General features: G+C 42.2%; 2 protein-coding genes across 2 annotated transcripts in view; both read right to left on the bottom strand.

Moving 5' to 3' along the window:
- Window positions 1-23,628, bottom strand: part of LOC311229399 (uncharacterized protein) — a gene marked incomplete at its 3' end in the record, with an annotated part of 160,086 nt that overhangs the window by 50,092 nt on the left and 86,366 nt on the right. Inside the window, exons 8-14 of the mRNA XM_084315483.1 lie at window positions 2,594-2,868; window positions 2,384-2,481; window positions 2,019-2,278; window positions 1,742-1,903; window positions 1,209-1,598; window positions 979-1,059; window positions 436-824 (exon numbers count right to left, since the gene is read on the bottom strand). Of these exons, the coding sequence (XP_084171609.1) occupies window positions 436-824; window positions 979-1,059; window positions 1,209-1,598; window positions 1,742-1,903; window positions 2,019-2,278; window positions 2,384-2,481; window positions 2,594-2,868 (1,655 nt within the window). The remainder of the gene's footprint in view (window positions 1-435; window positions 825-978; window positions 1,060-1,208; window positions 1,599-1,741; window positions 1,904-2,018; window positions 2,279-2,383; window positions 2,482-2,593; window positions 2,869-23,628) is intronic.
- Window positions 4,340-6,680, bottom strand: LOC311230085 (piggyBac transposable element-derived protein 4-like; the record flags this gene model as incomplete). The annotated part of the gene is made up of 7 exons (XM_084316235.1): window positions 6,559-6,680; window positions 6,366-6,463; window positions 6,025-6,263; window positions 5,752-5,913; window positions 5,170-5,562; window positions 4,963-5,040; window positions 4,340-4,750 (listed from the first exon to the last, which is right to left on the bottom strand). Exons 2-7 carry the CDS (start codon window positions 6,379-6,381, stop codon window positions 4,340-4,342), a joined length of 1,299 nt encoding a protein of 432 aa, XP_084172361.1. The 5' UTR covers window positions 6,382-6,463; window positions 6,559-6,680.

Genomic DNA, 23,628 nt, shown 5'->3' with positions numbered 1-23,628 from the left:
AACTCATATTTCTAGCGGGGGTACAGTAGACTTATTTGCCGCTATATTTCTCAACACAGAGCCCCTCCCATGGTAGAGCGAGCCCTCTCTCGTCTCACCAGTGAGCAGCCGGGAGCAGAGGGGCGTGACCAATCACAGTGATCTAGCTGGCTGGTGACACAACTCACACAAGTGCTCGCTCTGTGAGGAAAGTATATTCGACCTGCATACAAATATTAATTTCTACATTTTATACATAATATCCCAGCGTTTCAACCAGCTGCACATTATACTCACATTATGTGCTCATTAGAAAAAAGAATTTACGCATATTGGTCTGGACATGGCGAAACGCACGTTTACAACATACTGAAGAAAAAAGACAAATAGATTTCTTTCTTTCATTTTATTTTACAAGTGTTACAAACGGAATCACTGTGTTGTTTGCACACTGACTTAGTGCACATGTGACAGTGCTTCTCCATTCTCGATTTCTTCCCATGGCAGAGATAACACTGCCGCTTGGGTGGTGGTGGTAGACTCGCGGCTGCTGCTGCCGCTGCCGGTGCTGCTTGTTGCCGGACGGTGTGCCTGGCATCCTGCACAATGCCAGCAGCGCTTAGCCCGCGGGGCAACCTCTCTCTGATTGCCACCAGCGGCATGACGAGCTTGGTTGCCATTTCATCTATAAACAGCCTCCTTCTGTACTTGACCCCGACGTTCCAGCCTGGCTCTATGGCCAGCCACAACACCAAGGCATTGTAGAGGGACACGTCCAGCATGTTCGCGAAGAACTTCATCGGCCAGCGACGCGTCCCCCTACGGCAGCTGTATGTCCCCACAAGCTGAAATAAAAAATAGAAACCAAATAAGATACAAACGCAATAAAAACGCAAGTCTATAAAAAAAATAAAAATATCTCCTCCCTAATTTTCACATCATATATCGATAAATAAAGAGAATAATTACACCAGACATGCACTATAAAACAATACATACCTTGTCCAGGTTATCCACCGCCCCCTTGCAGTGGTTATAATCCAGTATAACCTGGGGCTTCTTGTGCTCCTCCAGGGACACCTGTTTAGAAAGGACTTTTATTAGTTTTTATGCATCATGTTGTTCTGCTGTGTTCTTTTTTTATATACATCTATTTATATTGTATTATTCTGTGGCACTCTGAGATTATCAGGAATGTAGGGTGCGTTACAAATTCAATATATTATTACCTCCTCCTCCCGGTGTTTTGTGCTCAGCATCAGCACATTCCTCCCCTTCTTCGCCACATAGCTCACGGCCGTGGTGTTGACCGTGAAACAGAAGCGGGAGTCCAGCACTGGCCTGTTCTTTATTGTGCGCAGCTTGGGTGGCATCTCAGTCCTGTTGCTTTTGACGGTGCCCACCAATGCCATCTTGCGCTGAAGGAGCTCCATGGCCAGCTCATGGGTTGTAAAGAAGTTGTCTGTGGTGAGGGTGTGGCCTGCCCCCAGGCCAACCGTTAGGTCATTTACCACCCGTTTCCCCTGCTTCTTCTCAGGTGGGGCATCAGGGCGCGGTTTGCCCAAGTATGGCTGCATGCACCAGGCATATGTGGTGTCGACATCACATAGGACCCAGAACTGGGGAAGGTGCAGAAATACATTTCATTAGCGACTCAGTGTGTGTGTGTGTGTGTGTGTGTGCGTGCGTGTGTGGCCATCTCGCGTGTGCTAGCATGCATGACAAATAAAATACTTCTAGTCAAACCAATTATTATTATTACCTTCAGCCCATACTTGGCCGGCTTGTTGGGCATGAACTGCCTGAATGGGCAGCGCCCCTTGAATGCGACAAGCTGCTCGTCGACGCAGATGTCGGTGCCAGGGTTGTAGGCCAGGGGGAGCCGCTCCACCCATTTGTCCCACACCTCACGGATAGGTGCCATCTATATAGTCAAACAAGATAAAAATTAGATGAGGCCAATACAATTAGTCTCACATCATACATCATACATAAATAAATGCACAGATTAGCAACACGAGGCATGAAATAATAAATACCTTATCGGGATCACCCGTAGGTCGTTGACGACGCGCCTGACCCCTGGTCGTCCGGTCGTCATATCGGATGGCACGAGTCAGTTGGGCGAACCTCTTCTCGGACATCGTCGCCCGGAATATGGGCCGGCCGATGCGCTCGCTCCACAGACTCCTTGTGGCTTCGCCCCGGGAGCGGAACACACCAGCCAGCAACAGTAGCCCAATGAAGGCCTTGACCTCGATCAAATCAGTGTCCCTCCACTGGCCATACGCATGGCGCCCTACAAAATATATGCAAGAGATTTATTTATTTATTATCACATATACAGATGACATGATTATTTACAATAAAAGTAATTACAAATTACTAAAATGAAATAACTAACCGTGGAGGTTGGTCGCGTCCACGACCATCAGACATATTTCATCAGTGATGAAAAATGTGAAAGAGTCCAACATCTCACCGATACGAGCGATGGCGTACCTAAAATGAAAATAAAATAAAAATAGAATTACTTACTTGTCCTATTTACCTATTATCATATACACTGTATAGCACTCAACACTTTCGTACAGCTAAATGACCAAATTTATACCTCGTAATCCCGGGCCGAACTACGGCTGTCGGCAGGTAGCGGAGTGTCAGGTCACCGACAGGCGACCACACCAAGCCGCTGCGGGCAATCCAGCCCGGATCACCGGCACCAACCACGGCGGCATCACCGCTGTCCTCCTCCTCCTCGTCCTCCTCCTCCTCGACCTCGTCCGGACCAGGGACCCAGTCGGCATCATCCCCTTCGGAATCACTGTCACTGCTAGACGCGGAACCTTCCTCTCCGAGTCCGAGCGAGTCGAACAAGACAAGTCTTACCTAACAAACAGAAAACAATGTGTCATGGTTGATGGTGTCAAATCTCCTTATCTTGACAATCCAGTCGGTGTGCCACAGGGATCGATCCTTGGGCCATTGCCGTTTTCCCTGTACATCAATGACCTGCCGGACATATGCCCTGACTTCAATGTACAGATGTATGATGACGACGCAGTCATTTTTGTACATGGTAAAAAAACGGACCCGATCTAATGTAACCTCTCAAATGCAATGAACAAGGTCCAACACTGGTTGCCAAACTCATGCCTACTGCTAAATACAAAAAAAACTGTATGCATGATGTTCAGCAAACAACCAGTCAGAATCACTATATCTAATGTGTTTCTGGGGGGGGGCGGGGGGGGGGGGACTGGAATTGGTTTCCCATTTCAAGTACCTCAGCATCATCTTGGACTCTAACCTATCCTTTAAGAAACATGTCAAAAAGTGAAACGCACAATTCATTTTAATTTAGTTAATTTTAGACAAATCCGGCCTTTTTTAACAGTTGATGCTGCAAAAACGTATCTTCATTGCATGATATTCTCCCATATTGAATACTGCTTCACAAACTGGTAATTTGCTGGTGTCACTGTCATGAAACACATCGAACAGCTTTATCATAGAGCCATCAAGGTATTTGCCAGGAAACCATTGGCATACCACCGTTGCAATAGTTTGAAACAATATAGCTTTTTGAGCTTTGAAAATTTCAAAGTCTTAAAAAGCTCTCGTTTCATCTACAAATGCCTACATGGACTAGCTTCCCCTCCTGTACAGGAATTCATCTACAAAAAAAGAAACACTGGACTCTGCACCAGGTCAGACACCAGAGGTGACTGCATGATCCAGCGTAGACTGACCACGTTTGGCCAAAACATCCTGTCCATAAAAGGCAGTCAAACATGGAACAGTCTCCGCATTTCCATAAGGGAAAGTCCCACCCTTGCTTCTTTTAGAGGGCAACTAAAAAAAATTGCTGAAGTCCAACCAGTCATGTGAACACATGCTGTTATGTATTTGTAATTTTTTTTACTGTTTTTATGTGTCCTGTTTTTATGTATTTGTACATTTCTTACTGTTTCTATGAGTCCTGTTTTTATGTTTGGGGACAACGGATGGAAATTAGCCTTGTGCTAAATCCGGCAATTTTTACACTCCAGTGTTCATTAATTTCGCATTGTCCCGTCCAAATAAACGAATAAAAAAATTAAAAATAAAAATGTAAGTGATCCAGCTGGTGACACAAGTGGGCTCGCTCTGAGGGAAGTATATTTGACGTACATAAAAATATTCATTTCTACATTTTATACATAATATCCCAGCGTTTCAACCAGCTGCACATTATACTCACATTATGTGCTCATTAGAAAAAAGAATTTACGCATATTGGTCAGGAAATGGCGAAACGCTAACGTTTATGAAAATACCTGAATTGAAAAAAGACAAATAGATTTCTTTATAATACCTTTTATTTATTGCACATGTTGCACACAGCGAGGCTGTGATCCTTGCATATAGTCTGCTTGCATTTGTGACATTGCCGCTCCAGGCGGCTCTTTTTGCGCACGCAGAGATGGCACTGCCGCTTAGCTCCAATGGGAAAGGATTGTTGGACGGCGGAGTCCCTTTCCTCCTTGACCATTGCGGCAGCGCTTAGCCCGTGGGGCAATCTTTCTCGGAGGGCGACCTGTGGCATGACTAGTTTTGTTCCGAGCTCCTCCAGGAACAGCCTCCGTCTGTACTTCTTATTGATGTTCCAGCCAGGTTCAATGGCCAGCCACAGCACCAATGAGTTATAGAGGGACACGTCCAGCATGTTCGCAAACATCTTCATCGGCCAGCGCCGCGTCCCCCTCCGGCAACTGTAGGTCCCCACAAGCTGAAATAAAAAATAAGAGAAACCAAATAAAATTAGATAAAACCAAATAAGTGTTTACTCACACACATTTAGACGGCACCCGTCGTACATGGAGAAATTACGCAATAGTCTAAAAAAAATTAATAATATCTCCTCCCTAATTTTCACATCATATATCGATAAATAAACAGAATAATTACACCAGGCATGCACTATAAAATAAGAATACATACCTTATCCAGGTTATCCACCGCCCCCTTGCAGTAGTTATAGTCAAGTATGATCTGGGGCTTCCTATGGCCCATGGACACCTGTTTAGAAAGGACTTTTATTAGTTTTTTATGTCTTTTTTTTTGTATATCTATTTATATTTTATTCTTCTGTGGCACTCTGAGATTCTCAGGAATGTAGGGTGCGTTACAAATTAAATGTATTATTACCTCCTCCTCCCGGTGCTTGGTGCTCAGCATCAACACATTCTTCCCCCGCTTCGGGACATAGCTCACGACCGTTGCCGTGGCCGTGAACCCGAAGCGGGAGTCCAGCACAGGCCTGTCCTTGATGCTGAGCACCTGTGGAGGCAGCTCCGGCTTGTTGCGCCTCATGGTGCCCACCAAAGCCATGTTTCGTTTCTGCAGAAGCTCCATGGCCAGCTCATACGAGGTAAAAAATGTGTCTGTGGTGACGGTGTGGCCTGCCCCCAGGCCAGCCGTGAGGTCCGTCACCACCCGCTTCCCCAGATGCTTCTCCGGGGCGGCACCTGGGGGCGCTCTGCCCAGGTATGGCTGCATGGCCCAGGCGTATGACGTCTGAACATCACATAGGGCCCAGACCTGGGGAAAGTGCAGAAAGACATTTCATCAGCGACTCAGTGCGTGTGTGTGTGTGTGTGTGTGTTCCTGTGCGTCGCCCATCTCGCGTGTGTGCATGACACTGCATGACAAATAAAGACTTCTAGTCTAACCAACTATTATTATTATTATTATTATTATTATTATTATTATTATTATTATTATTATTACCTTCAGCCCATACTTGGCCGGCTTGCTGGGCATGAACTGCCTGAAGGAACAGCGCCCCCTGAAGGCGACGAGCTGTTTGTCGACACAGACGTCGGTGCCCGGGTAGTAGGCCAGGGGAAGCCGCGCCACCCACTTATCCCACACATTGCGGATAGGTGCCAGCTATATAGTCAAACAAGATAAACAAAAAAAAATTAGATGAGATTAGATCATATATCATCATACATAAATAAATGCACAGATTAGCAACATGAGGCATGAAATAATAAATACCTTATCTGGTTGACGACCATCCCTGGTCGTCCGGTCATCAAAGCGGAGGGTGCGGGATAAAAGGGCAAACCTTTTACGAGACATGGTGGCCCGGAATAGCGGCCGGCCGGTTTTCTCGCCCCACAGACTCCGGGTGGCTTCGCCCCAGGAGCGGAACACACCAGCAAGGACTAATAGCCCAATGTAGGCCTTGACCTCCACCAAGTTGGTGTCCCTCCACTGGGCATTCACCCGACGCCCTTCAATATTCAAGAGATTTATTTATTTATTATCACATATACAGATGACATGATTACTTACAATAAAAGTAATTACAAAATTACTAAGATAAAATAACTAACCGTGGAGGTTGGTCATTGTGACAATTATTTCGATGATTTCTTCAGTGATGAAGAATGTCACCGTGTCCTCCAGCTCTGAAATACGAGCGATGGCGTACCTAAAATGAAAAATAAAATAAAAATATAATTGTCCTATTATCATACACTGTATAGCACTCAACACTTTCGTACAGCTAAATGACCAAATGTATACCTCGTAATCCCGGGCCGAGGTACGGCTGTCGGCAGGTAGCGATGGGTCAGGTCACTGACCGGAGACCACTCTATGCCGCTGCGGGAAAGCCAGCCCGGAGCGGCGGCCTCCCCGGCGGCATCACCGCTGTCCTCGTCCTCCTCCTCCACCTAGTCCTCCTCCCCTTCGCCCGACTCAGAGCTAGATGCGGGGCCTTCCTCCTCGTTCAACAGATCGAATAGGACTCGGGCAGGGGTCAGCAACCTGCGACTCCGAGGCTGCATGCGGCTCTTTAGCCTATCAGCTGCGGCTCCCTGGACGGCGGTCATGTCCTCGTCCTCCTCGACCTCCACCTCCACCTCGTCCGGGACCCAGTCGGCGTCGTCCTCCCCTTCGCCCGACTCAGGGCTAGATGCGGGGCCTTTCTCCTTGTTCGCTTTTAACCTTTTTTTTCTTTTTTTAGAGATCGATGTCATACTGTGACACTGAAATGAAAAAATATGTCATCAACTAAGATATTTAGTCAACAAAAGGCTTACCTGTATGCCCGATATGTGGTGCGAAATTTGCAAACAACTAAAAATTTACTTTTTATTTTTTTTATTATTGCAAAACAAAAATTATTAAAAGTCAGTACTCAACACACAATGCATAATGAAACTAACAATTAAGGTGGCTAAAATGACATGCAAGTACAGAAACAGAAAACAAAAAAAAGTCTATAATAATATTTTACCGTATACAGTGTATATCCAACGAAATGACCAATTATACCAATGCCTTATACAGGATATACCCCTAATACCTATTATCTAAAACCCTACACACATATGCTCCAGCTCGAACCCCCCCCTCCCGGACCCCTCCTTGGATAGTACCTCCATTATCCCTCACTCCTAACCAGACACTACCATTATAAGCTAGCTTTTATTCTCTCCACCACTTCTAACCACATTGACATTTTGGATTCGTTGAGACCCAGAATTCTTGCTGTAGATATTTCTTGATAAATCACATCGAGATATGTAAGAAACCAAACCTTCCGGCACATTTTTTCCGGTTGAAATTTACTTTTTATTTTATAGATTTTCCACAAATAAGGGAAGGACTCTAATAGAGCTGCATAGTTCAGGGTTTTATTTCAAAGTAGGTCTACAGATGCCAGTGTTTTTTCTCCTTTTCTGTGTTTTATTTCAAAGTAGGTCTACACATGGTAGTCTTTTTTCAAAGTGGACTACTTTTTATTTTATAAATGTTCCACAAATAAGGGAAGGACTCAAATATACCTGAATAGTTCATGGTTTTATTTCAAAGTCGGTCTACAGACACCAGTGTTTTGTCTCCTCTTGTGTTTTATTTAAAAATAGGTCTACACAGCCAGTCTTTTTTCTCCTCTTCATAAGAGTTTGAGGTTTTCCTTTGTTATAACAGGTAAAAACAGCAATAAAAAATCAAAATGTCTCTTTTTGTTGCTTTATAATCCCATTAATGCAACAAACTGTGTGCTATAAGTATAAAGTATATTATACAACGGCATGCAAATTTCTCGATTCTGATTGGCCATTCACACGTCTTTATTGGCAACAATCCACGGTCCTGGGCTCAGGACCCGCCCACAACTGAATCACATAACCCTCCCCGGCTCACTCCGGGAGAAAACAAGATCGCGGACAACAAATGGTTATGTTGAAAGCACCATAACGACTAAATATGAAGCGATTCTGTCAAGGGGAATGTGTTAGTCCTTTAAACAATGTTGGATGATGTAATTGATGGGTCTTGAGTCAATCTAGAACAAAAGAAAAATCGCGGTTTGATTGATAGATTAATTGATTGATTTAAATTTCTACTTCCTTCTTTCTACTGACTGCAGCGTTCTCTCTCACACTGTCCGACGCTGGCGTACCCACAAACACACACACACACATACACACACACACACACACACATACACACGCACGCACACACACACATACACACGCACGCACACACACACACTCCTGTCTGCAACAGCGGGGGAGTCAGACTGAGAGAGAAGCAGCGCTGTTTTAAGTGAGCATGGTCTATTGAATTGATTGATTGGTTGATTGCTAATTTTATTACTGTACCCCTGGTTTCCAACTGGTTAAGTTTAGGCTAAAAGAAATAAATAAAAAAATAGGGCGAAGAAAATGTTTTTTTCCTATAGGGCAAAGAAAATGTTTTAATTTGTTTTACCTACTTTATATAGAAGCATCTACGAATGAAGTTCTATGGAAAGTAGGTCTGCATTCCCTTAACAATTGTGTGTATTGAGCCGTACTGTATTGTACCCATTCTGCATCTGGTAATACAATTTTCAATCAATCATTCCAATAATACACAGTTGGATGTGTTAGTTGGTTGGATGCACTTCAAGCTGCTTCCACATGAGGCAACTTCTCTCAATCATTCCAATAATACACAGTTGGATGTGTTAGTTTGGTTGGATGCACTTCAAGCTGCTTCCACATGGAGGCAACTTGTCTTTTTTGTAGTTGTGGGAACTACTTTTTCTGGCGGATGGTTTTTTCAATAAATCTTCGATTAATGTGTGTTTATTGTATAGAAATAAGGTTGGATGAATCTGGCAGTTGTATAAAAGCTTTACACCACGTGCAGTCGTGGTTTGTGACCAATAAACCATGCCTAGGGGGGTCTAACGACCCTCGGCTGCGCCTCGGGCCTAACGACCACCCCTAGGCATGGTTTATTGGTCACAAACCACTCCTGCGTGTGATGTAATGCTTAAATAAATCGCAAATAACTTTGGGTATGCAATTGTCAGGCGTTTTATGCTAAATGTGGGGTATGCTTGGGGATATATAAAACGTTATACACTGTTTTGTGGGACGGGGGAAAAGTGGCTCTTTTGATAGTAAAGGTTGCTGACCCCTGGGCTAGGGCCTGGACGGCGTTCATGGACATGATGTACAGTGTATGTGAATGAATTATGTGTGAATGAATGGATGTGTGAATATGAATGAATTAATGAATATACGCTAAATGCTATGCTAAATGGGTGAAGTAATCTATATGTGTCTTGTCTTGGATGAATTCAGTAGTGAACATGTAATTCTAACAGAGTAGACCTTAGTTTTATGTGATTATGTGGCACTTACCATCATCAGTCGCACCTGTGGTAAACAACCCACGCATCCCCCGAACAATTGCTTTCATCAGTTGCACCTGTGTAAACAAACACCGCCTCACGCGAATATTGTATTGGCCCACTTCGCCGTACATGTTTGAAGCTTCTGTTCATGAACTCCATCTCACCCCCCACAGACTTTGAACATAGAGAAATTGCGCCATCTTCTGTACAAAAGCAGGTGATTGCTTTCTACAAAGTCTCTGTCCTTCAAAAAATCTGTTTTATATATATTTGAAATGAATAATTAGATGTATAATTACAGATTCAAGGAACAGCGTTTAACATGGGAGTCAATGGCACGACAATTGCCACTAGGGTCCTCTTCAAAGCTAATATGTATAACTTTTTATTGAGAGATTCAAATGATAATCTTTTGACAGATTGAAAATATATGTAAAATAACGACATGGACCCAATTTCATGACATAATCATCAACACAGCCACCGTTGTGCACACAAACACAAAAAAGGCAAAAAGCACAAAAAGGCGCGAGGCCTGCACAGGGGTTAAATTAGTTTAATAATAAAAAAAATTCAAAAAAGAAATAAGAGAATCTGAAATACATTATTTTATTTAAGTGTATAGTTAAAAACATTTTTACAGTTTTTGTATTTTTCTGACATGGGGCTCAACAATAAATGACAATCAGAAATGTCAAGTTGTATGTTATTCTAACCAGCTTAGTTCTGTTGCATTTCCAATTTATGTATTTGAATTATACATTTATCAGGGATCGATAAGGGAATCGATAATGGAATCGTATCGATAAAATCTTATCAATTCCCATCCCTAATCCGAGGGGGAAGAAACTTTACATCGGAGGGGGTTGGGGGGGATTTGGACATTTACCAGGACCAGTTTCTAATTGCAGCCACCCGTAGGTGCTCTTTGAGAGCGGTTTTGAAGGAGGGTAGGGATTTACATTCCTTTACGGCTGTGGGTAGGACGTTCCACATTATTCCACATTATTATTATTGGACCAAAGCAGAGTAGACAGACACACAGACAGTGGAGCTGTCGGACATGCAAAGACGCTGCTTGTAGTGGATATAGCAGAGAATTCCGATTTGTTGCGTGTTGGCGCTGTCTCACACATAATACATATGAAAAGTATAATTTGCTCCCGAGTCCAGAGACAGTTGTGGTTCGGTCCGGATCTGGACCGGAGTCCGGACTTTGAGAATGCCTGTGTTAGACCTACAGTATAATACTGCCAGCTGCTATAACAAAACCAAATCAGTATCAGCAGTGTATCGGCCGATATGGCTCATAGACGATCGGTGACAAAAAACGTGATCGGGGTATCCCTAATAACGACGGTTGGTATATTAGCTCAATCATAGGAAGGATCACTTTAGCCAACTTAGCGCCTCTTCCAGTCAAATCACACTGAACAGTTAAATTTGCAGGTAAACAATAAACTGCGGCCACTTACTTTCTGTCATTGACTCAACAATCTGGATCTCAGACTGGATCCCACATGAAAGAAATAACTATATTAACGGTCAGTTTTCAAACTAGCGTATGTCTCAAACTGAACTTAAACTCTTGTTCTGAGCTCACAACGCTAGCGAGGTACATAGAACAAGATATCTTAAAGGGATAGTCCGCTAAATAATTTCCCAGCCTTTTGTACACAGGTAGCCAATTGACGGAAAATCTGTTGCGAAGGTAAACAAAGGTACGCGTATCCGTACCGAACCGTATCGAACCGTTCAGTACGGCTGTGTACCGAACGAATACAACGGTATTGTTGTGAAGGGCCAGATTAAACCGAATATATATATTTATTTATATATATATATTTAATTGTATTTGTATATTCTCTAATATTCCCTGATATCCCTTGTATATTCCTTGTACAATATGCATTGAATATCCATGCTAGCCTACTGAACATCCCATAATAGTCTCCATTCTACTATTGGTCGAGACCTTGGTGCCAGGCTGCCATACCCCTCAGACCCAGTTCAAACGTACCGCTCGACATGTACGAACAAGTCCTAGTTCCGCGTAGGAATTTGGCTACCGCACCACTAATGGGACTATTTGTTCATAGTGCGTATATATACTGCGCTACTAAAGTAGGACTTTCTTTTCAGTCCAGTTTCTTACCCTCCAATAGAGTCACAGACGTAAAGCCTCCCCGCGATGCCACGTGTGGGAGTAAGGCCAAGTTCGGCCTACCATCGGTATTGAGACATCGTGTATATTAATATTTGAATAGTCATATTTGGCACTATATCGTCGAGTTGGACGTAGTCTATTAAGCTAATAATAGTCTGTTAATATATAGTGCTTCGTGCGGTGAGAATACTACCGTAGTCAGTACCCCATCGTTTCGGGCAGAGAACTGGCTGCTTACCCAGGGTGGTTGACCCTATGTGAAGCTGCACCCGAGGAGCCCCAGAGCCGACGAGCGAGTGGACCTGTATACCGGATTATTCTACCGACGACAGCCCGCCTTCCCAGGCACGGATTATGCTTTGGATACTTTGATTATTCTATGGATAAAGACCCCCGACACTACCGTGTGTTGGAACCCCCCCCCCCTGGAGAGGACGCAAGGTGAGGAGACGCTCTGCAAGACGAGGTCTCTCCACATCTCTCCCCCGTGGACCGGAGAGAGCCGGCCCACAAAGAGTCCACCTGCTTTCATCTGTGGTCCAAGGATCGCCGGCGCATTGAACGGCACTACAGTGGGTTCTCCTGGGATACCCTTGGCCGGACGAGGCAGCTGGATTCTACCCCCCCCCCCCTCCTACTCCTGTCGGCTTACAAGCGACCGGATTAACCCCCTCTAGTGTATCCAGCCTATAATCATTAAAGTATCATTGCTGTTATTCCTTAACTATTCCAGGTCGTATATTTACCACCTGCGCCTTCAGAGATTGGACATTATCTATTGATATACCGACGAATACTCCTTGCCATAAAAGTGCATACTATTTCAATTCATAAATGTAATTAAGTGATTAAGTGCTTATTCTACACACCATCGCTGTGTAGGAAATAAAGACCTGTTTCTAATTCGTACATTTGTGTTGGATCCGTTTCATCTACGTGAGAGTGTTCATGATAATATATTTATGCCGTGTACTGGGTGGCCGAATATTAAGTACAAAGGTAGTGGTAGTAAGTATCATATCTAGTAATACAGTCAGGGAATTGTACCCCTCAGTTACAGGTATGCTAACCACTAACAACCGCTGACTTTTTTTTCACAATCTAATATAATTATTTTTACATTTTTTATTTAACAAATCAATTATTAATTTCAATATAGAATATTAGTTTACAGCCCTACAAGTACAATTAGTTACTGCACACTACATCACCCCTAAGTGGAACATGGAAAGCCAAACTTTCCCCCACTGTACCGAAAACCCGTACCGAACAGTGACTTCAAAACCGAGGTACGTACCGAACCGTGGTTGTGTACCGTTACACCCCTAGTTGCGACTCCGCAGGACGGAGCGCTTTAATCCCCGTGTAAGCTATCCCTGGGAACGCTCAGAGGCATAGTGAGGGGGGGGGGGCTGAGAGTCTCTGTCTATCTGTATGTGTCTCGCTCCCTCTCCCTCTCTCTCCTGAACCCATTTCATTCAAAAGGAAGATATTGATGGACAGTAGCTAATATAGTATATAGCTAAGGTCAGCAGCTGTAACAGAATCATTTTATTATTTACGTTTCAATAGCATTTAAATTATAATGAATTAAAGAATTGTATAAAGAATTTTCCATGTTCTGTCATCTAATAATATATTCCATTACCTTTCCCATCTGTATCGAAGTCAAAATGTTGGTATCGTGACAACACTACAACATACAAATTGCAGCTTGACAACCGATATACTTTGCGTCTAGTAGGCATGGGCCAATGTGTGATTTTGGTGGTATGTGCTATTGGACAGATGTTTGTCCCTTAGTATGCACACGCACACACACAGTATAATATGCATGTAATAAATAGTTTGTTAATAAACTCTGTTACTTGAAAAATGTTCACTGTGCTCCTAAATTTCTTTGTGTGCTTGGGAAAAAGGTTAGCATAGAGCCCTGAGGTCACATAACATTCTAACATAACTAGGGATGTTCGATATTGGATTTTTTACCAATATACCGATATTGTCCAACTCTTAATTTCCGATACCGATATCAACCGATACCGATATATATGCCCCCCCCCCCAAAAACACAACATTATGCATACTTTTCCCAATAAATAAAATTAGAATTTTTTCTTACTTGCTTGCCTGGGTAAATAAAGGTTAAATAAATGTAAACCGATACCGATCATTTCCAATATTACATTTTAATGCCAATATCGGTAGGCCGATAATATCGGACATCCCTAAACATAACATATATGACTTTTCCCTTTAAACAATTGCCTTGAAAGGAACATTTTTATCCATAGAACAAGTATATTTTTATAAGAAAACAGTAAATTATTCTCCCCCATTTTGGATTTACAACAAAGTAACTCTGCGTGAACTGGTCACGTGACGCCTGTATAGACCACAGCACTTACGCGTTACATTGAGCTCAGGGAGAGAGAGCAGGGGAGAAAATTAATGAATGTGGATGGTAGACTTGACATTAAGGCTAAGGTTACACAAGGGGAAAACAACAATGTTGCATTTTCACTCGTGAAAATGTCAGTCATGTTAGACGACGCGTTGTCTCCTGAGCTCTCTCGTTGTCAGAAGAAGCCTAGGCGTAGGCATCACTGAATTCAACAGTCATGTTAGACGACGCGTTGTCTCCTGAGCTCTCTCGTTGTCAGAAGAAGCCTAGGCGTAGGCATCACTGAATTCAACAGTCATGTTAGACGACGCGTTGTCTCCTGAGCTCTCTCGTTGTCAGAAGAAGCCTAGGCGTAGGCATCACTGAATTCAACAGTCATGTTAGACGACGCGTTGTCTCCTGAGCTCTCTCGTTGTCAGAAGAAGCCTAGGCGTAGGCATCACTGAATTCAACAGTCATGTTAGACGACGCGTTGTCTCCTGAGCTCTCTCGTTGTCAGAAGAAGCCTAGGCGTAGGCATCACTGAATTCAACACTGAGCAGGCGCAGGCAGGTACTCGTCGCAAACACAGAGCCATAGCTGTCAACATTGGGATTTTAAAATAAGGGAGATTTTCTATACAAAAAGAAATCCACCAACCCCACCTTCACCCCCCACCTTCCCTTGGTCGATTTTTTTTGTCAAATCAATTGTGCAATAGTCACTTTTGGTCAGTTGTTTCTATACAATTAACTTATGACATTTAGGTACACAGGAAAAACTGGAGAGTCATTTTCCCAGAGTAATTATTACGGAGTTATTATTTTCCTCTCAAGTAGTCATATTTACTCCATTTGGGGCATAATCATTGCCTGTGGCCAATAGAGTGAGAGTAAAGTTCCAGAAGAGTTTCTATTGGAGTAATACAGCATTGGTCACGCCTACTATCAATATAATTTCCAAAGGTGACGACGCCATCTTTCTCTCTCGGCAAGTCGTCGCTTCAAGCTCAGGTATAGCAGCAAGAGCGCAATACAGCGATATTTTCCTTCTCTTGGATCAAGTTGGATGCCAAATACCAGGTAAGATTATTATTATTATTTGTTAATTTATTAAACAGCAATGTGTGTAACTAATTTGCAACATTACAGCTATAGCCACAGAGCCATCTATCACAATGTTAGCATGTTAGCTGCTACGTTTGCACGCACGCTATTAAATAAACGTTTTACAGTTTTATGGACAATAACTTAAGAACAGGTACGTCGGTGCAACACGAGTATTCAATTATCAACAGTATTGCTATCAGGGACAGTGCACATTAATCAACATGTCGGTTTTCATGTAAAATGTATATGAGCTAGTGTTAGCCAGAAGCTAATTTTCACCTGCATGCGGCTATACCTGTATAGGCCTGAGACCATACCTGTAGACCATGCCTGTAGGCTGTTGTTAAAAGTAGTGATATAACTATATCCATACAAAAACTGACGTATTAAGAACATACAAGACAAGTAGACATAGTACAGGAGATGGAACAATTATATGTTACATGTTGGCGGATTTTGCTGAAACGGTGGCAGAGACGACGTGTTTTACTCTAAATAGAGTCACGTAAATTTGCCGCGATGTGCTGTAGGTTGACTGTTTTACTAGAGGTAAATGGACATAACAAGTTCATTTGACGCACTGTTCGGTTCAACAAGTGTTTATTTGAACCATTGTACTGGGTTGACTAATTTGAATGAATGCCCAACAATTCGCCTCTAGATTGTGGATTGACTCTTAATGCGGAACCAAACTGTCAAGCGCTTGTTTCCACCCAGACACTTTTCACCGTCGCTCGTTAATGGGTGCACGTGCACATAGATTTGTGAGATGCTCCATCACCGTAATGTTAGGTATGCGTGTTCTGCCTCCATGTATAATATAATGGAAACTTGTGGAACTAGATAGCCTCACAGTAAATTTCACAGAGTAAATGTTACTCAAACTGAGTCAATTTGAGCCCAAGACGTGAGTAAAGTTTTACTCAGTTTGAGTAAAATGTACTCAGCGAAATTTACTGTAGATGGTGCTTTTGTAATATTTTCTAATTGTAACACTCCTCATAATGCATGAGTTGTTGTGCCCTATATCATCTTTGTAACTGTTATTATTTATTTGCCATCAGATGCAGGCTGTACGTGTTAAACACATTGACCGGCAGAAATTCATCTGTTTTGAGGGCCAATTGACCTTCACAACTTTTTTGGAGTGTGGTGAGTGAAACATGTTGCACAGTGTGCCGTTGGTTCTCAAAATGGCGTCCGCCTTGATAGTTAGGAACCAAATGGACTAGGGCTGGGCGATATAACGATAAATATCGCGATATATTTTAATAATCGATATCGAATATCGAAATAAAAAAAAAATCGAAAAATCATTTTTTTTTTTACCTGCAACAGGGCAGTTTTAAAACCAGAGACAGTGGACAGACTTGTCTTTCTTGCCTGCAACTTAAATTAATGGTTTTGCTTGTCCAAATGACAATACTGACCAAATTCAGATTTCTTTTTCTCTTGTCCATTTATTTTGTTTGCTTTCTAATTTAAAATACATTTTGAAACCGTCTGTACACAGTAGGCTATGTGTGCTAGCAGAACTAGACTCCAGTCACGAGTCACAGTGCACATGTGCGGTGGTTTGTCCACCAAAAAAGCGCCAAAAGATCGAAAATAAACTAGCAGAGCCAGAACTGTTCAACTCCTCTGGAGCCACAGCCAGCAGAGAAGCCGGTTTACTTTAGCTTTTAAACCAGCTGCAGCCTGAGAACTGGAGTGTGAGGGGATGTAACACTAAAGATGGCGGCAATGACAAAGAATTGCTGCAAAATAAACATACATCTGTTGTAAAAAAAATAAAAAAAAAATAAATTATACTTATAACAATTCGATAATTATCGATATCGAGAAATAAAATAAAATTATCATATCGTTATCACCATAGACGCCTGCGCAATAGAGCACGCGGAGCGGGTGCTCTACGACTATTGAACATGGGGGGGCAAACGCTGGTTTTGCTCCCCCACTTTTTGATCATATGAAAAATATGATATACCCCCCCCCCCCCATATATAAATCTAACCATAACTAAGTAATTTCAATCAAATTAATAATACGCAATGACACTTAATAGCAAGTTTTTAAGTTTCCAAAGATTGTGTGACCCCCCACTTTAATGGTTTGATCCAGTGCCCACGGGCCATGGTTCGTCGGCATGACGTATACGACATGTTGGGGGAGGCGGCTTTTTCGAAAGCCCTTGAAAAATTCAGGCTGGATATTGGATAACATTGTGACTGGATTATTCTTCGGCGTTTACATCAAAATGGAGCAAATCATCATGTAAGTCGAACACTGTGACTGTATACTAAATGCGCAAACAGATTGAAACTGAATATTTCTCGTATGGTGAGCCTCGGCGCTGCTGCGCTGCACCGAGTGAATCCAGAGATACGGGATGGTGCGCAGGCGCTGTGATCACCCAACGGCGGAAATAATGCCGCTTTGAGCAGTTTATAAAAAAATATTAAAAACATTTATTAGCAACGCCGAGCTTTCAAACCATCCCGTATCTCTGTGCGAACCCCTCGTGCAACTGTGAGCACCTTTGTAATGTCTCTGTGATACTTGTATAACGAACGGTTCGGCCAGAACCAGTCCTTCATGGTAAATCTAGGTTGGTTTCCCATTGAGGAGCAAGTGACTGTGGATTCACTCGGTGCAGCACAGTCACGAAAGGGGACCCTGATGTAAACAAGACAAACGTCTTTCTCTGGTCTGCATCGCCTTAACAATTGTGTGTATTGAGCCGTACTGTATTGTACCCATTCTGCAATCTGTTAAATAAAGTTTTCATTCATTCATTCAGCCGCCGCGCTGACTGGGGCTATTGATAGCGTCAATTAGTTGTTGTTGTTGTTGGTACTGCGCTGCGGATGTGAACGGGGCCGGAGGGGCTTTGGGAGGATGGGAAAGTTATTATTATTATTATTATAATAGTAATTGGCTATCATACGTGCCTAGCTAGCGTTAGCTAAAAGAGCCCTCGCAGTGAAGTTATTATTATTATAGCTATCATACTGCAATATAAACTGAGTTTTATAGTGAAAAGAGCAGCTTTATTTTGGTCAAGATTGAAGGCTCTATATTGCAGGAAATTGCACATACAGGTGTTCATTAAATGTTAAAAAAAAAGTTTTAAAAAAAATACAAAAAAATCTTGCACCCCCACTTTCAACTATAACTAGGCGGCCATGGTTATCACGATATGATTTTTTTCCATATCGCCCAGCCCTAAAATGGACCCTTATTGGTCTGTAACTCGGACGGTGTACAAATGGACCCCAACGTCCATTGTACACAGTCAAGAGTTAAATTAACATTGATTTTACAATATAAATTGGGGTCCCAAAGATAGAAATGCCATTAAATGGGTGCCCTTGGAATTAAAATGGTTGAGAATCACTGCTAGAGCCGTACAAATATTGTCTTATGGGGGTCCATGGCACATCTTTTCAAATGGGGGTCTGTGGGCTAATTGTCAATTTGGGGGGTCCTTGACATGAAATGTTTGAGAACCACTGCCCTATGCAACAACATACTGGGTATCAGTTTAGGCTTTCCCTGCATGTTAATTTAAGCTGTAGGCCTACAGTACAAAGCACAATGCATTTTATTTAGGATAGAGTGAACCAATCAATGTCTTACACCCCTTCCTGACAGGCAGCGACGCGAGCAAGCGTGACTGCGAAAATGATTAAAATGTATTCGTTTCAATCAGACTATCCTGACCTGCCGCGAGCGACAGCGAACTGAGCGGCGATGTTGTGCCCCCCTCAAATATTCGCTTGCTGCGTCTCTAGTTGAGCGATTACGCGGCCGAGTCACGCCCCTAAACACTTTTTATTGGTCAAGAATCGCAGGCTGCTTTGCCCCCGTGTGCTTCCAGGTAACACACACACAGACACACCCGGACACGCGCCGCCTCATATCAGGACAGTGTCGCGCACGATTTCGTCTCCAGTTCGCTCGCTCGCTCGCTGCCTGTCAGGAACCGGTGTTAAGTATGTCAATTAAGGCTGTCAATCTTCCTCATATGATAAAATTTTCAGTGGCTATTTTAATATCCCATTTTTATGACATCTTAATTAATACAAATTAAATAAATTGCACAACAGATTTATCAATAAGCTTGTGCAATCTTGTTTTGTCTATAGTTGCCAAGAAATTTGAAATTCCTAGTACCTTGGACCGAGCCCTCATCTCTTTAACCCTGGGGTTGACATTAGTGGTAGCAGCATCGATCTTGTAAATGGCGGTTTGCAAGAAGTTGTACATATTGGCCAGATCCCGGTTGTATGAGGTACCAAAGACAAAATGAGCTTTGAAAAGCTCATCAAAAGAGGCAAGAGAGTCTGGTGACTTACAAGGGATTGCATGTTTGTCAATCACAATGAAGTACTTGTGAATCACACTCCTCTGGGTCCCCACAGCAAGCAGATAGGGTTGAAGGCTCTCCGTGATGCTGTCCAAATGCCCCTGGATACTGGTCCCAGTCTGTGACAAGAGAACTTCATTAGTCTTGCTATTAAAATTAGTCACGGTTTGCAAACCGTGGTCTTTGCATGATTTCAATCATGCAGGTCAATATCAGGGATGCACGATAATTATCAGGCCGATATCAGCAATTATGACGTCATCCCGATAAAAGTATTGATAGCTCTGATAATAAAAAAAATATATATATTTTTTTTACTTTTTTCTTTTCATGTCAACATTCACACGCACTATATATGCTTATTTAGGATTTGACTTGATTCAACAACAAAGCAGTCGGGGCAAAGGCAAGCCAAAAACGGTCGAAAATGTGGTTATTTGAAGTTTGGATTTTTTTTCTTCTCACAACTGAGGTAGGTAGATTACATTTTTAGAGACTAAAGTACCGAAAAAGGTACCGTTGGGTACCGGTATCGATTCACAGGTACCGGTACCGTATTGGTTCAAATGTGAACAGCATCCCTACTGACAAAGCACAATACCTGTTGGTTTTTAGTTGTTCAGGGAAACACATTGTTAATGACATTGACGGATTGTGAATTTTGTGATCGACTCAAATTATATTTATTTGGAAAAATAAATAGTCACTTTATTTGAAGAGTCAAAACTGTTCTCTTGGCTTTGTTTTGTTCATATAGTAACGCTCATGTCATGATAAATCTGGTTAGGTCAAAACTACAGGAATATACATACAAAAAATTAATAATTATAGTACAATAAATATATATATCGGTTATCGGTATCGACCTTGAGGAGCAGAAAGTTATTGGTATCGATATCGGGGTCAACAAATCAATATCGTGCACCCCTAGACAGAACAGTGATCCTTCTTATACTTTAATTCAACTGTAACTAGGGATGCTCGATATTGGCTTTTTTACCGATATACCGATATTGTCCAACTCTTAATTTCCAATACCGATATCAACCGATACCGATATATGCAGGGTTTCCCCCCCAAAAAACTGAATAATTTCAGGTAATTAACATTACATATGTCTTGTTGTGGAATTAACATAACATTATGCATACTTTTGACAATAAATAAAATCAGAATTTGTTCTTACTTGCCTGGGTAAATAAAGGTTGGTTATAGAAATGTAAAAAGAATAATTAATTTTTTTTTACCGATATTTTCCTATATCACATTTGAATGCCAATATCGGCCGATAATATAGGCAACTGTAACCTTACCTTTATGAACTTCACAAGGGAGTCAATGGCTTCTCTGGCTGAGAGCTTTCCCGGTCTCTTGTTGCGTCCCTGAGGTGATGGTGGCAGGAGGTGGACAAGGAGCAAGAGGGAGGACATTTCACTGTCCCATGCTAAAAATACAAAAAATTAAATAAAAAAAATCAGAAATACATTTGACTAAAAGCTGTGTTTCCATTTGTTTAAAAAACAATTCACCCTTCCATTATTATATTCCTTTAATTCAAGCATACCATTGTTCAGTTCTATTGTGTCTGTTGTGGATTCAGCATTCTGAAGCAGGTCTTGAAGGTCGCCGGTCTGGGTGAGGCCACGGCTTTGTTCAAGGACTTTCTGCCTGCAGAAAGTAGGCCACTTCTCCAGGAACTTTGCAGAGATGTCATCACCAAACATCAGACTGAAATCCTGCTCAATCTGCAGACAAGATGGAATAAAACATGGTTGAAATTTTTTTGTCATACATTGTTAAATAGTAGGGCTGACCCCTATTAATCGATTAGTCGACTAATCGGTCGAAAGGGGCCGTAGTCGACTGGCCAACCTCTTAGTCGAATATAATATTATAAAAAAAAATATATATATATATATATTATAATTTTTTTCAAAAGAAAGAGGCATAGAAGCGTGGCTAACGCTAATGGCAGGCATACCAGAGGCTAACTGCCTACGAAAACAGGCACAGAGGCACTGAAAGAGGATTTCATCAGTGGACCAATTGTATGCTTTTGCAGAGGACAAGAAGCCTTCAGTTGACTCCTTCAGACATTAAGCACCCCCCACAGCCCAAATGGAATGATAAAAAAAAAAAAAAAAAAAAAAAAAAATATATACTTTTTTTTTTTTTTTTTTTTTTTAACAATCCTAGTCGACCATCCAAATCCTTAGTCAGGGACAGCCCTATTAAATAGGTTCACCCTATGACCAGGGATGTGATCTAAATTGTTTAAAAAGGTCATTTTTTATTTCAGTTAGACTTTAATGCAAGCCACATACCATTCCTGTGATGTCTAGGAATCGTGGAAAGGTGGTGAATATTTCAGAGGACTTGATTGGGTCATGCATCATTTCTTGGCGATGGGTGAAGGTCTGTTTCATCTTCTCCTTGATGATTGCTTCATCAGTTGTATGCTTCATCAGTGCACTGGCCTCACGAAACTGGGTGTCTGTGGTTAGCTGGTTTTCCTCAGAGAAGGGGGCTCTGTCGCCAGAACTTGGACCACCTGTAACAGTGTAGAAACCACACATACTGCTGCAATACTTTCCAGTGATATGCATTTACTATAATGATCCATCTTCACAGTTGCTAGATAAACAGTGGACTGGGACAATCAAAATTACATACCGATCAGTGGCTGAACATTACGGCTCTTCTTTTGTCCCTCTGATGCTATCTTTTGAAGTGATTTCACCCTCCATGCCAGAAACCCACTCCCATCTACTGGATTGTAATACTGCTCCTAAAACACAAGAAGTAAAGAGAAAAAAAAAGTGTTATTTGGTTTAAATGGGCATGTGTAAATGTGTTTATTTCTCTCCTTAAAACTTAACACATGCCCTTCTCTGAAGAATTGCTAAAATCAAGGTCAACAGGTAGGACATCTGTGGTTCTGAAATTGTTGAGGTTAGGAGAAATGGTCAGCATACAGAAATGTTAACAAATATTTAGTTGAAATCGTACTCCGCACAGCCCTTTTAAGCAATTCCAGAGAAGTGAGGAGTAATGGGGTTGGTGTTTTATGTACCATGCATGTGATTGGATAATGTTATGCATAATGTTGTGTTAATTCCACGACAAGAGATATGTAGCCTAATGTTAATTACCTGAAATTATTCCTTTTGGGGGGGGGGGGGGGGGGAGAAACCCTGCATATATCGGTATCGGTTGATATCGGTATTGGAAATTAAAGAGTTGGACAATATCGGTATATCGGATATCGGTAAAAAAAAAAGCCAATATCGAACATCCCTAGAAATTATATAACAAGAATGACCTATAAACATAATAATTGTTAGACTAGAAGTCTTTATTTGTCATGCAGTTTTAACACACACGCAAGATGGGCGACCCACAGGAACACACATGCACTGAGTCGCCGATGAAATGTCTCTCTGCACTTTTCCCTGATGTACTTACATATCCCAAATTGCCCTGGGGATCGGCCAGGTATGGGAATAAGGCAGTGATGCCCTTATTCTTTAACACGCCTTGAAGGACTCGTCCTACAGTGCACACATACACAAGTATGAGATCCAAACAAAAGTATTGCTGTGCCAATGCCTTCTGCACAATCTATGTAAAGCGCTTTGGATAACCATTTATCATTTACCAATTCTGCAAAAAGGAGGATCTTAGTAAAAACCAAAAATGTGTATTGGGTGCGTAATGTTTAGATGACAACATAATTACCCATGCTCTTTTGCCATGTGCGCAACCAATATCTTCACCATGTCGCGTCTTCTGGTATCCGTTAGGGTTTTTGTCCGAGCATAATCGGCAATGATCCTCTCTCCTCCAGCTGTGTCCCTCAGAATCTTTTCAGTCATCTAAGCGGGAGTAAAAAGGGGGGGGGGGGGGGGGTCGGGGGAGGACACACGT

Source organism: Notolepis coatsorum (genome assembly GCF_963971535.1).
Source record: "Notolepis coatsorum genome assembly, chromosome: 6".
Classification (NCBI taxonomy): domain Eukaryota; kingdom Metazoa; phylum Chordata; class Actinopteri; order Aulopiformes; family Paralepididae; genus Notolepis; species Notolepis coatsorum.
Note: the sequence above shows the minus strand (reverse complement) of the source record. Positions and strands in the feature narration are given on the sequence as shown.